The following is a 13,475-nucleotide window of genomic DNA, read 5'->3' as shown; positions in this document are numbered from 1 at the left end:
TGTCCCCTCTCTACACCCCAGGGAACTGTGATGTTCTATGTTTTACAATGAAGTGAACATAAACATCATCTGACAAATTTAATTTCCTCAATACCACTTGTATGACACATCCATGGCTTTGAAAAGCAGAAAAGGATTTTCTTTCAGCACGCATCACGTGAAGGAAAACATTAACGTTGGACTAATCTCCTGTTATAGCTGGGAAAAGGACATTTATCATACACACAGATGACAGGAAGAAACACACAGACAGGCAATTATCCTATGGAATAAAGGTTAACAGATTCATTTAATTAGCAGCAGCTGTATTTGCTATTATGATCAGATTCCTAGCACAGCTGAAACCAAAATATTGTTCTCAATACTGGAGAAATGAAAGCCTTGAACACCCACTCTTAAAAATTGACGTTAATTAAACACTCAGAGCCCAGGGGACAAGAGGGGAGCTGCAGTTCAGAATGCACAGAACAAACTCCTGACTCCTTTGGCTTAGGCAACTCCTTGAAGTACAGAAATGGATGAAATCACCTTTTGATATCTGTTGCTTGCAGGTCAAACAGCCAGGGAACTAAGTCCACTTTTTAACCACTCTGACACATTAAATCTACATCAGTGCTGTGTGTGCTGATCCCAAAATTCATCCTGCACAGCTGCATTACCTCAAGGTTTGGAATTCTTCATCTGGTCAGGTTTGAGAGAACACATTTTGAGGAGTTCATCTAAAACTATGCACCTGCACCATATTGTTAAGCATTTTTTCTGCTGTTTTTGTGTCTTGACCTCCAACACAGAAATAAGCACTCACCTACAAAGTATTCTAATCACAACATAATGCAAAGCCATGTTAAGAAGGCTAAAACGTTTTTACTGAATTTATTGATACAGAAACACTTAATAATAAAGTTTAAATTGCATAACACTTCTGCATGCCTCAGGCCAACTGAACTCTAGTTTCTATACAGATTTTCAGCTTACACACTCATGACTAAAGCAGCTTGAAGTTCAGTTCTCTTTGCAAAATTGCTGCAGGATTAAAACCTAAAAGGAATGACATACAAAAGAAAAGTGACAACTACTGAGAACACAAAAGGAAACAAAGCAGGTACAATTCCTGGACAGGTCACAGATCCACACAAACCCAGCTCTGCCTCCATCCCTCTGCTAGAAATGCCTACAAAACTACAGTGCAAGTGCTTGTGCACAGGGAAAATGTATTTACAATTCCCCTTTATTTACAGGCTATAAGCAAAACTATTTCACAGTTATATAATACATAGAATTTCTACTATCTGTTTAGATCTGTGGGGATTTTTTGGACAAGAGGACAATTTGACAACCTAGAACATACATTTCCTGTATATATATATATATATATATTTATTTATTCAACCTTATCCAGGAAAAAATAGCAGTATTTATGCATCTTATAGAAAGCTACAAAAATCTAGCAAATGTAATAAAAAAGGCAAATCTGGTGAAAAAATCTGATAAAATACCTTTTACAACTGGGGCTGGGATGGGGATAAAAACCAAACTAGGGATAAACGAAAGATGATCCTCCCTCAACTGGTCAGCTTTAACAGAAGCTCTTCAAGGCTTACTAACAGGAACCTGAAGTTTAATGTCAATTTTAAAGGGACTTCTTTAAAAGTGTTATGATTAAACTGAAGGATGACCTGGTAGCCAAAAGCAGGAGGGACCTGGCACTATGGAGGGGTGTGGAAATTGTGCCACAATCCAGAAAGGCACATACCTGCCATGACACCCATGAAACAGACTTTTCCAACAAATAAGAGGCCACAGCCTGTAGGGAAGCACTGAGAATAATTACACACAGATTCTATTAACCCTCTATTTACCACCACATTCAGGATTTGCATCTGTAGAAAGAAATTCATGGGAGTTGCCAGAATTCAATGATGGGGACGTGCACCTTTACAGGAAACATCAGCTCAGTGACCACAGAACTGCCCCACTGCAAATAAAGAAATCAAAATCCAGAGGAGCAAGATAACTTGGGGTACCATTGAGATCAGAAGTGGAGACAGGAAACCAGAGACAAAACCCAGCCTATGACTGTGTTACATGCCAGCAGCCACATGATACAGGATTATCAGACAATATTCCCAAAGAGACACAAAAATCCTCTTAAGGAAGGAAAGTTCTCCACTTCAGGCTTACACATATATGTTACTCATTTATTTTCAAAGCCACACAGAACTTTGAAACTATTTTTCATTAAGCAAGTTGTGCAACTCAGGACCATTTGGCAATACAGTCTTCACTCATTCCTCCTCAGAAAATGAGGAGACAGCAGACATAAAAAAACCAAAAGATATCAAAGTGATACCAACTTAAGTGCTTCCGATGGGGCAATGCCTTAACACAGCTTCATTACCTGCTGAGAGAGAGCTTTTCATGCCCCCCAGCTTTAGGACTATTTCACACCAACACAGACTCCAGGCTTTCTTTCCAGCCTTTACCAGTTCAGGTACATTTCCCAAACAGGCTGAACCAAGTAAACCTCTTCTAAACACAGTATTTTATCATCCATTTTATCATCCACAGACATTGTGGACTCCCCATTCCTGGAACTGCCCAAGGCCAGGCTGGATGGGGCTGGGAGCAACCTGGCCTAGAGGAAGGTGTCCCTGGATATGGCAGGGGCTGGAATAAGACTATCTTTAAGGTCCCTTCCAACCCAAACCATTCTGTGATCCTATGATTCCATGGCATCCCTTCCATCACCATGACAGAGAGTTTTGGGAATAAAAATTACAGCTCACATCTACAGAACTGCAGAGTGATGAGTCTTTCCATATGAACCTGTTAAAATTTCTACTTCATTGCTGCAGGAATAAAATCACCTACCCAGATGAGCAGCTCCACTCCACTGTGGAACACTTGTGAACAAGTTGCATTCTGGCCACCTTGCCACAGCAGGGGCACACACACAGAACACCTGAGAACTGCATCAGTTTGGCTCTCTAGGCTGCTCTCAGGTTCTGCAGACCCTCCACAAAACTCTGGCTGATTTATTGCTCAGACTGGTGCTCTGCACCTCACTCTGCTCAGCCCAGATGATCTATTTCACATGACAGCAAAACCCACAGATACTGCTTTCAGCTTGCACAAACTCACTGCTCTGCAGCTCTTCTCTACCCTTTTCCCCACTCAGAATTACTCTGTAAACATTTTCAGAGACAGCAGTCCCAACCCTACCTTGCATCCTGTCAAAGTTAAAAAGCTTTGCAATTCCTCACTTGCCTCCGTCGCTTTGAAAGAACCACAAAAACCTAACAACTTGTTCTCTAGAACAGGGGTTTTCCATTTAAAAAACAGTATTTTGTAAAACACTTTTTACTGAAAAATTATATATCATTTATAAGCAAAGCAGACCAACCAAAGGGGAGCTGATACCTTCCTTCTCATTCAAAACCTGGATGCCACAAGGGTAATGCCAAAAATTCTTTCCTTTCTGTAAAGGTTGTGCTTTTCAGATTACTGGAAGAAACATGATCTGCCAGGTCAGGTTTTAACTAATAATCTTCATCCTCCATTAAACACACACCATGGCAAATACATGGCAGGTTTAGTGGGAGAGAGCACAGACAGGAAAGGTCTTTGGGGAGCTGCTCAGGAGTTTTTCCCAACTGATATTCGGTACAGCAGCCATGAGATTTTTAGGAATATCTCCGTCAGTTAGTTTTGAGGGAATTAAATCCTCCTTTAAATAAGCAGCTGAGCATTTCACCAACTTGCTTCCTAAGGAATCCCTGCTGTAGAATAAAACTATAGCACACAACTGAGAAGAAAGAAAGAACTCAAAAAAGCTATAATGTCAAAGTTTACAGCAGCCACATTCCCCAGCCAGCCTACTGCCTCGGGTGTCACAATGGCAGGCAAGCAAGTGGGACATGTTTATCAAGCCCTAAGGAATACTTTATTCTCTGCCTACTTCCCACTTCCTAAAAGAAGAAAAACTACTTTTCCCTGTAATAAAGCAAGTAATACTTCAAGGGATCGGGCAACGGCAGGCTCAAGACCTTTTCTCTCAAAAAGTTTACAGGAGGGTCTGGCTTTAGTTCAGAGGGTTTGGATTCCTCCTCCTCCTCCAGCCTCTCCTCCTCCATGTCCTCGCAGTTGTTGTTGTCGTCGGAGGGGCTGGAGATGCGGCTGGCGAACACCTCCTTGTCCAGGAACACGATGGTCTCCATGCGCCGGCGCCGCAGCCGCCTCCTCTTGAACCTGGGTGGGCTCTTGAGGCCGTCCCCAGCCCTGCCCAGGGCCTCCTGGTGGATGATCTTCTTGATGGTGCCTCGGATGGCGATGCGAGCCAGGTCCTGCAGGCTGCGAACGGCCACAGGAGCTGCAAGCGAACAAAACCTGTGAGCGCAGAGGGAGAAACTTCCCCCAGAGGTACTCCTAGGAAAAGTTCTGTTTGCTCAGATTAAACCAGGCCATTTGAATTCCCTGCTGGGATTACACAAACAGCTCTATTCAGCTCCTGTCAACTCGGATAAACTGTGTTGCAACTTTCCGAACAAAATTTAATTGTGCGTTTCTCTCATTAAAAAAATTCCTGCCTTGATTTCAAGTTCTCAATTATTCTAAGATGCACATCTTAAATATTGTTTGAATGCAGACTTAGTGGTGGGAGCTGTGGTCGTTTCATGGCTTAGAATCAGGTATTTTCCTCTGGTAGAGAACTAAACCTGAAGTCTGTTTAATTCTTCCATAAAATGATTTTTCTATTGTTCAGTTCCTTCAGCTTTGCCAAGTTCTCCACTTATAAAACACAAGTACTATTTATGGTCTTCAAAAACTGCTTCAGACTTAGTGAGTGAAGACAGGCTGGAAACCATTTTGTACAAGTAATTATAGCAACATCACAGTAAGTTAGTGTATTAAAATGCCTCCCACATTAATGGCTTGGAAGACTATTCTGTCTTCTGCACTTACTTGCTGCCAGCTTAGAAATGCAGCAAAAAATTTTAAAAATGTATAGATGCACACAGAACTATGAACTAAAATGAATTAAAACTGACACAAAAAGTCCCTGTCCTCTGCCAAGAAGTGAGCCTGGGACCTGAATGAAAAAAGGAGAAAATAACTACATATAATTCATGGGCAGGTCTCACTAAAAGTGAGAACATGCTGAAATAGGCACTTTTATTGGACTTCCTAGCATGCTGCAGACTGTTTCCTGAGCTCCTCTCATGCAGACACCTTTCCAGGTTAAGACCAAAGCCTGACTAATCTGTTTATGAAAGTACCTCTGTCTTCATGTGTTCTTAAGAGGCCTCTTGACACTGAAGTCTTAATCTAAAGATTGGGGCCACTGATACAACCTGCATTTCAAACAGCTAACCAAGAACTGCACAATTTGTATCCCTCAAGCATTCCAGGTTCAGGACAATTCTGGACTGCTGAGGGAGAGGGTCTTTGAGTAAATATAACATTTGTTCACAGGTAGTGCTTGTTTATTTCCCTCTCCTTGTGGCACAGTGCCTGAGAACCATGACAGGATTCAATCATTCAGGACTGGAACAGAATGAGCAGAAACAAGGACAAAACACCCTGCAAAGTTCAGGTACAACTTCACAGGAAATAATCTGTGTCCAGAATGATGGCCCAGTGGAAGGTGTCCCTGCTCACAGCAGGGATATTGGAATTAGATGATCTCCCTTCCAACCCAGGCCATTCTGTGAGTCTGTGATTTAGAATTTACTTCATTCAACTCCAATGCTTACACAAGACAGACAGCTGTTCAAAAAACAGGAATGACTTGGAGTAATTTTCTTGGAAAGGATACCCAGGGATCTTACAGCTCAGAGCCAAGCAGAAGGAACTCCCCCAAGCTCAGGAATATCTGTACTCACGCAAGTGAACAAGCCTTGATTTTCCTGAATCTGTGTGGTTTGGCTGAATCAAAGGAGCAAAGGAAACAGCAAGAATCTTCTTGGTCTCCCAGGCAGAAGGACCAGTCCGAGTTATCTTAGTCAACTGAAGAAAAACAAAGAGATTATTGTCCATTGTGGGAACTACAGTGAGATTTTTGAACAAAAAAAAAATGAACAAATGACTTTTCTGCCTGGACAAGCTGAAGTACTGGAAGCTGCAACAGTAAAAGGTGATGAGAAACAACATTGGTTTTTTGAAAAGAAATTGGGAACTCCTTGCAGGACTAGCCCCAAGTAACTTCATCTATTCCAACAGAGCATGGGCACTGGTAATTTGGGTCACTCTGCTTGCCCAGATCTTCCTCCAGGCTGGACCAGAGCAGCTGTGTCTGACCTCCAGGAAAATTCCTGAGTCACCATGAGCACTCGCTCCTGAAAAGGTCACAGATCAAATCTCCTACCCCAACCTACTGCACAGCCTCTTACTGGGAAGAAACCCTGCACCCAGCTCCTCTCATGTTCCCTGACAGTGGTAAAAGGTCAGGCACTTGACCCACTTTTTACTAAAAGAATCCACTGACACTTGTAAATAGAGACATCCTGCATGCCCTTTCAAGAGCCAGTCAGGGAGCAAAAAGTTGTGTTTTGCCATTAAGCACAACACTAAATTATATAATTAAACAAAGCTTTGCCCACATTTTCTGCAGTGTGGAAGTAAAATTGCAATTAACAAAAGATTGTAATATATGGAAGACTGCAAAACTGCAAATTTCTTAAATATTAGGAATGTGCAAAGGTCAATTTTCAGTCATTGTGAAAACCAATGCACTTAATTCTTTCTTCAGCCTGCTACAAGGACAAGATAAAGGAACAGCTACTGACTAAACCAAGATCAGAATTAAGAATAACTGAAATATGAGTAAAAAGACACTCAACCTTCTCTTCTAGAGGCATGACAAGGATTCCCCCAACTTTCAACAGGCTCTTCATGTAGTCCTCATGCTCCTTCTGGACTCCAGCACCACAGTAAACACGGTCATACTGAGTGCAGTCTGGAGAAATCTCTAAACAATTGCCAATGACAAAGGATGGCTCACAAAATTCAAACCTGAAAGTGAAAAAGACTTGTATTAGACAAGAATAAAGTGATTTATCAAAATAAATTGTTTTCACAATTCTGGAAAAATTGAACTATAGAAAACACTGGAAAAAAACCCCACAGTTTTACAGGATTTCTCCTCCAAAGCCCATCTATTCTAGACACTATTGTAACAGACCACAGCTAGAAGTCTCAAAACAACAGAAAAATGAGGTCAGAATTAATGGATTAAAATCTCCAAAGGATAAGGATGCATAATATCATATTTGAGCTGCAGGTAACTCTTCAGAACAAGCTATTTTTAGTCACCTGATGCTGACTCAGTTATAAAATGCAAATACAAATACTAGACCTGCGCTTCCAAATGTCAAAGTCTTTTAAGGACTGCACCTGTGTTTATTTTTGCATTTTCAAAAGCTTTTAACTGGTTTTCAAACGTGGGGAATTACCACCTGATGATACAGAAGTAAGCTGTGCTGAAGCCAATGACAGTTTTCCCATCAGCTTCAAAAGAACTGTGTTTTCACCCGCCATAAAAAAGACTTTTTGCCTGCAGTATTTCTGACTTGGTTTAAAAGAAAAATGAGTGATTCTCTGATGCCTCTGGTTTTCTTACAAGCGCCAAAACTCCTGAAGTTTTAAGCCCTATGTTTAAAGGCTGATTTTGGTAGAAGTTGTTCAACACATCCATTCTTTTACTGGTATCTTGAGTGGCAGCTCAACATAGCACCTATTTATTCCTAATGCTTCCTGGAGCCTTCTGGGTTTGCAAAGAGGGCTGGACATTCAGAGCAGCCAGAGAACAGTTCCTGCACACACTGTTCCAGGAGCACAACCCAGCAGACATCTCTCAGCAAAGCCAATTTTCCAGGCATGGTAATTTCTGAATTCAGCCTGCTTCTGCTCCATTGCTATATTTGTATGGAGAGAGAAGAAAGTCTTCCTTAAAAAAACTCCTCAAACAACAGCAACATGACTGAAAAAACCCCCTGTTGGGCACCAGAAACTTTCAGTCTTCTGCCAACATGCAGAATATACAACCCCCTCCTCAGCAGCTTCCCAGGGCAGCAGGAACAGCAAAAGGCTGAGTAGCCTAAAATCCTGCATGCCATGATTTTCATTTTCTTCCTCCCAGGAGAGGAGGATATCAGGTATTCACAGATGCACTGCTTCCCTGTTTGAACAAACTGTGAAACAGATCCAAAAATGTGACAGCCACAACTTTTATTGCTGAGGTTACTATTGGCAATGGTTATCTAGCTGGGAAGTTATTACTTGTGACAGCAGCAGAATGGAGGGTCTAAGGAAGAACATAAATCAAATCCTAGGCAGTTTTAGTACCAACTTAATCATCATAAAACTACCTTCATATTTTAAAATGCCATTTTTCCTTCTTCTCAGATAAAACATATTAGGCCACTACAAAAACCAGTTCATAATCTCATCACTATGCAGGCTCTCAGATCACAGGCACAACCAAGTATTGCTTCTTGCAAGTTTTAAGGTGTTACTGCAAGTGCATTTAAAAATAAACAAACTTCCTCAGCTCCCTCTAAGCCCTGCAACATCAGCACTGCTATTAAAAACTCTGCAAACATTTCTGAAACTCCCCCCGACACACACAGGCTTCGAAGGTCACACACTGCAGCTCAGCAAGCCTAAGGAGCCTGAATCCTCAGATTACCCTGAATCCAGAGGGGCCACATGGGAGCAAGAACTGCCCTGAGTAAAGCCAAAAGCACAAAATTAATCCCAACAGGCATTTTGAATTCTTACTTGTCAAAGCTGTCGCTTGTTTTAATGAAAAAGTCCAATTTCTGCTTGGCGTACTCGATCACGTCAGAGTGAAGCTCCACACCGTGGTTAACCCCAAAAGGACCTGCAAGGGCAGAACACCAGGGGATGGCAACAGCAACAACACAAAATCCAGCAGGATTAACACACTTTGGGTTCCTTCCTCCAGCAGATTGTTACATGAGTGTCAGAGTTGGTGTTTGTGTGGGGTCAGCTCTCTCACTGCTACAATGGGATTTGCCACCCTATACCCGCAATTTCTGGCAGCAATTGAGCCTCTTGTGCACAGCTGATTCTGAATCATTTGCTCTTAACTATGCAGGAAACTTCTCTATAGGAGAGAGACACTGATGCCATTGCTGTGAAAATGACTAACTGGAATAAAATCCCAATGGCCTGCATGTTTTAGTACATCCATGTTATTTTTGCACCCCCTTCCTAAAAATCTCTGCAATTAACCAGGAACTAGTCATCACACACTGTACCTCAATTAACAGCAAAAACAAACTGGAAAATACAAAAGTTGCTCAGCACTTGTGCTTTTTATTCAGAACTGACAGGGTAACTTTTGCAAAAAGAAAATAAAAGCCCTGGAGTTACAAATTGGTATTCTAAGTAATGTCAACAAACCTAGGAGAAAATCACAAATGGGAAATGAGACTTTACCCTGAGAATAAACATCCCAGCAGTTAAAATTCTGGACACTTCCCCAAATTTTACCCTATAGCCACTTGCTGTCTATCCTGGCAGCACAAATCTGATTGAAACACTGCAGGGGGAATTTAAATTGTCCAATTCCACTTGGATAATTTGCTTTGTGCCACTGTAGATGTGGTCACAAAATCAGTTCTGCTGCATTAAAGGGTTTTCCAGAGAATATTCCCACCTGTGTGTTGGGGAGTTAAGAGTCAAAAGTGGATCTCAAACCTGTCTCAGACAGGGCTGTGAACACAAACCAGGCACAGAGCACTCACAGCTTTTTGAAGACTTGCTCAGTCCCAGGTTCAACTCTGCACTCCTGATCCTGACCTGGGGTCTTGCTTAAGGGGAAACAAACCCAGGTTTGTGTCCAGACCTGCAGGAATCCACTACAGCCACCTTTGGAACTACATTGCTGCCTGTTCTGATCTGCCACAGAAATCTGGATCCCATCCAGTTCCAGAGAAGGCTGTGAGAAACCCGATAAATTGCCGAGCTGGATTAATGCATTCTTTACTTTCCCAGCTACCCTTTTAGCTCCATTAGTGGAGGAATACCTCATCCCCGATTTCAAAACTTGTTTTTAAAGCTCTAAGACAACCAGTTAACATGACTGAAGAAGTATTTACCCAGGATGAGTCCAACCATGGAACTCAGATAACCAGTGCCACTGCCAAGGTTCAGAAACGACAGCCCTGGTTGCAGGTCCAAAGCTTCCATCACCTCTGAGTAAATGCACGGTGCTGAGAGATGAATATTTCCATGCTTCCATGCCAAGTCCTTGTAGGCATTGTCTTTGAACTCCTCCAGGTAGTAATCTGCCCTATCAATGGCTCGGAATGCCTGTTCCACCAGCTCTGTCCTGATGTACTGGGCCTCCTTCAGGTTATCAATTAATTCATCGTTGTCTTCTCCTGCACTCACTGCACCTCCCATCTTCAGCAGCCTCCTATAAACACTGAAAGGGAAATAACAACAAAGCAAGGTGAGGTACAGAACATGCATTCCAACACTAAATTATGCTGCTGTACAAGGAGTACTTTGAGAGAAATCTTTACCTACTCCAAGCTCCAGAAAAACCTCACCCCAGCGCTCCCGTCCCCCATGCCAACAATAGCAAACAAAATGCAGCAGATCTGGCATCCAGTACCTGACACCAGTGGGGAAAAAAAAAATCACAATAGGCAATTTCAATGTGCAAGGCCTGTCTTCAAACCCTCCCACCGTTTCACCAGCACATCAGCTTTTCCACTGAACCCTTTTATAGAAAGGATTATTCCAGCTCCTGCGCTTAGGGGTCATTTTTCACTGCAAGCCCAAACAACAGGGCAAGTTTGGGCTGTCTGTCAGAGCTCCTGTCACACACAAACTTTTCATCTCTGAATGCGCCTGACAAGACTAAGAAATAGGCAGAAAATCCAGAAAAATCTCAAATTGCATTTCCTTAGAATGTGCATCAGGATGTCGACTGCACAGAGGTTCAAAAAACCCAACAACACTCTGACCTGTCAACCTTGCTTACTTTGGTAAATGCACTTTAGCAAATGCACTTTCACACAGCTCATCTCCAGAGCCTGAGCCACCACCATTAGTAAAGCACTTAATGACACAGACAGCAGCTCCACAGAGAATTCCCAATGCAGCCTACAGGTTTTAAAGGAAAACCTACAGGGGAACAAAACCACTCAAAATTAACCTGGCTTCTTCTCCCCTTCTCATATATCAAGGGAAAAAAACCCCTTCCAGAAAGCACAACGTGATTTTAAGCTGTGTTTGTTTACAATGCCTTTCCCTGCTCACAGTAATAACCACGAAGCAGCAGCTCTGGAGTTCATTCCTGGGATCAGAAAATCTGCCTACAGCGAAATTGTTGGGCTTTATTTGTTACATTCAGCCAGAGCAAATTATAAACTTTCATTTTCTGAGGAAACAAAGCAAAGCTACAGGACTCCAAGGAGATTTCACAGTTTTCAAATAACACACCGTTCTGATTACCTGTAGAGGCACACAAAACAGGATATACTTAGGCAGGGAACTCGAGCCAGTTCTTAATCCATTCATGTCTCAAACACATCAATCCAGTTCAAGACCATTAAAAACACTTGAAATAAAACATCACACCTCCCCTTTCCACAGTTACTCCTTCATTTTCTCTACAAAAAATGACTCTGTTTCATTACTTCACAGTGGGAACACATCAGTTTGAAGGTTCAGGTGGGTTAATGTACCAATTATTTTTTCCCCCTCCTTTTACATACACAAAACCTTACTGCATTTGCAATACAGGGCTGCCTGTATCTTTAGTCTTTTATTTAACATTCTACATTAAAATGCTTTCTTCAATAAAGATCTTGATTCCCTTGACTTTCTTTTATATATTTTTGTTCTTAGGCTTCCTTCATTATTCCACTCTTTTTGCTACTAAAAAAAAAAAAAAAAAAAAGTCTACATTTTTAGATTTAAAGCAAGAACTTGTGCCTTTAACAGTGCTCCACTTTGGATCCCAAACAAATTCCTGCTGATGTACGCAAGCCCACTGGGACAACTGGTCTGACCTGGTTTCAGCTCAGCTCCATGGACAACAAGTGCTCTTCCATGTTCTACTCCATGGAAAACAACAACAAACACAGCTGGCGGAGACATTTTCATAATGGGAGCAGGGAATATCCGCCCTGTGACAGGTGTCAGTCACTTCTGAAATCATCACTTTCCCTGGACATTAACCTACTTCCAGTAAAATGCGTGTTTTATAGGCACAACTTCAAATTCTGACATTCAAACTCCTCTCTTCATGATTCCACACCTTCGCTTCACTTGGTGGGAAATGGGAACCCACTAGGGCTTATATTTATTAAACTTTTCAAAACAAACCCCTCCCTCCGCAGCAAACCCCGGTTGCATTTTCCTCGCTTCTAAGGCAAAGCAGAGATTTCCCCAAATCTGAGCAGGGACAAAGTCCACAGGCAGAAACCCGGGCCGCTGCCCAAAACAGGGACACCAAAGGTGGCAAAACAGAGCCATCAAAGGTGGCAAAACAGAGCCACCAAAGGCGGCTCTGCCTGTTGAACCATGTCCTCGTTGCCCTCCTCCCCTCTGAGGAAAACAAACCCGAACAGGAACCGAGCGCCCAGCCCGGAGCACAGCACGGGAACCTGCGGCTGCAGCCGCGGCACAGCAGCACCGCTCGGGGAGGGCTCCAAACAACGCTCGAGGCACAGAGCCGGGCCTGCTCGCCCCCGCAGGTCTCCAGGGCAGACCCTGCCCCGGCACGGCACCGGGACTGGCACAAGGGAGGTTATTCCGGGATTTCAGACAAAAGCAGTACCTCAACGGATGGTTCGGCTCCGTTCGGCTCGGCTCGGCTTCCTTCGGTTGGTCTCGTTTCGGTTCGCCTCGGCTCCGTTCGGTTCGGTTCCGCCTGGCAGCGGTTCAGTTCGACTCCGCTCGGCTCCGCTCGGCACTGCCCAGGCCGGCGCGCTCGGGTGTAAACACTGCCCAGCTGAGCTCCGCTCGCGGCACTGCGCATGCGCGGAGCGGACCACTACCGCGGCCGGGGGGGAGGGAGCACATTACTGCTGGCCGGTGGGGGGCGCAGTCTGGGCCGTACCACGCAGAGGCGGCGCGGGGTGGGGCAGGACTGTACCACGGCTGGTTCCGTGAGGGGAGTCGAGCGGATGGAGCCGGCTGGAATTGGCTCCATCAGATCCGGGAAAACTTCCAGCAGCTTCTCCCAGAAGCCACCCCACTACCCAAACTTTGCCATGCACACTCAGTGTAACGTACCAGGACCAGACACAGGCTGTGACTCTCGTTTTTCCCATCGCAGAGCTCCTGGGCCCATCTCCCTATCACAGGCTGGATGCCTTTCCTCATTCCTGGACTCTGCCCTTCCCAAAGTTCTTGTTGCCGGCACGAGGCTTCATCTCCACAGCTGCTCCTCCACCTCACCACCAAGGCTCCATCTCCACAGCTGCTCCTCC

The 13,475-nt window shown here is 43.7% G+C and overlaps 1 protein-coding gene across 1 annotated transcript; it reads right to left on the bottom strand.

Annotated features, from left to right (window-relative positions):
• Positions 1-844: 844 nt before the first annotated feature.
• Positions 845-13,012, bottom strand: PCMTD2 (protein-L-isoaspartate (D-aspartate) O-methyltransferase domain containing 2). Its single transcript, XM_059863030.1, has 6 exons — positions 12,821-13,012; positions 10,125-10,453; positions 8,779-8,881; positions 6,840-7,011; positions 5,883-6,006; positions 845-4,369 (listed from the first exon to the last, which is right to left on the bottom strand). Exons 2-6 carry the CDS (start codon positions 10,429-10,431, stop codon positions 3,984-3,986), a joined length of 1,092 nt encoding a protein of 363 aa, XP_059719013.1. The 5' UTR covers positions 10,432-10,453; positions 12,821-13,012; the 3' UTR covers positions 845-3,983.
• Positions 13,013-13,475: the final 463 nt, after the last annotated feature.

Source organism: Haemorhous mexicanus, chromosome 18 (assembly GCF_027477595.1).
Source record: "Haemorhous mexicanus isolate bHaeMex1 chromosome 18, bHaeMex1.pri, whole genome shotgun sequence".
Lineage (NCBI taxonomy): Eukaryota > Metazoa > Chordata > Aves > Passeriformes > Fringillidae > Haemorhous > Haemorhous mexicanus.
The sequence above is the reverse complement of the archived record's forward strand: the minus strand, read 5'-3'. Positions and strand labels throughout refer to the sequence as shown.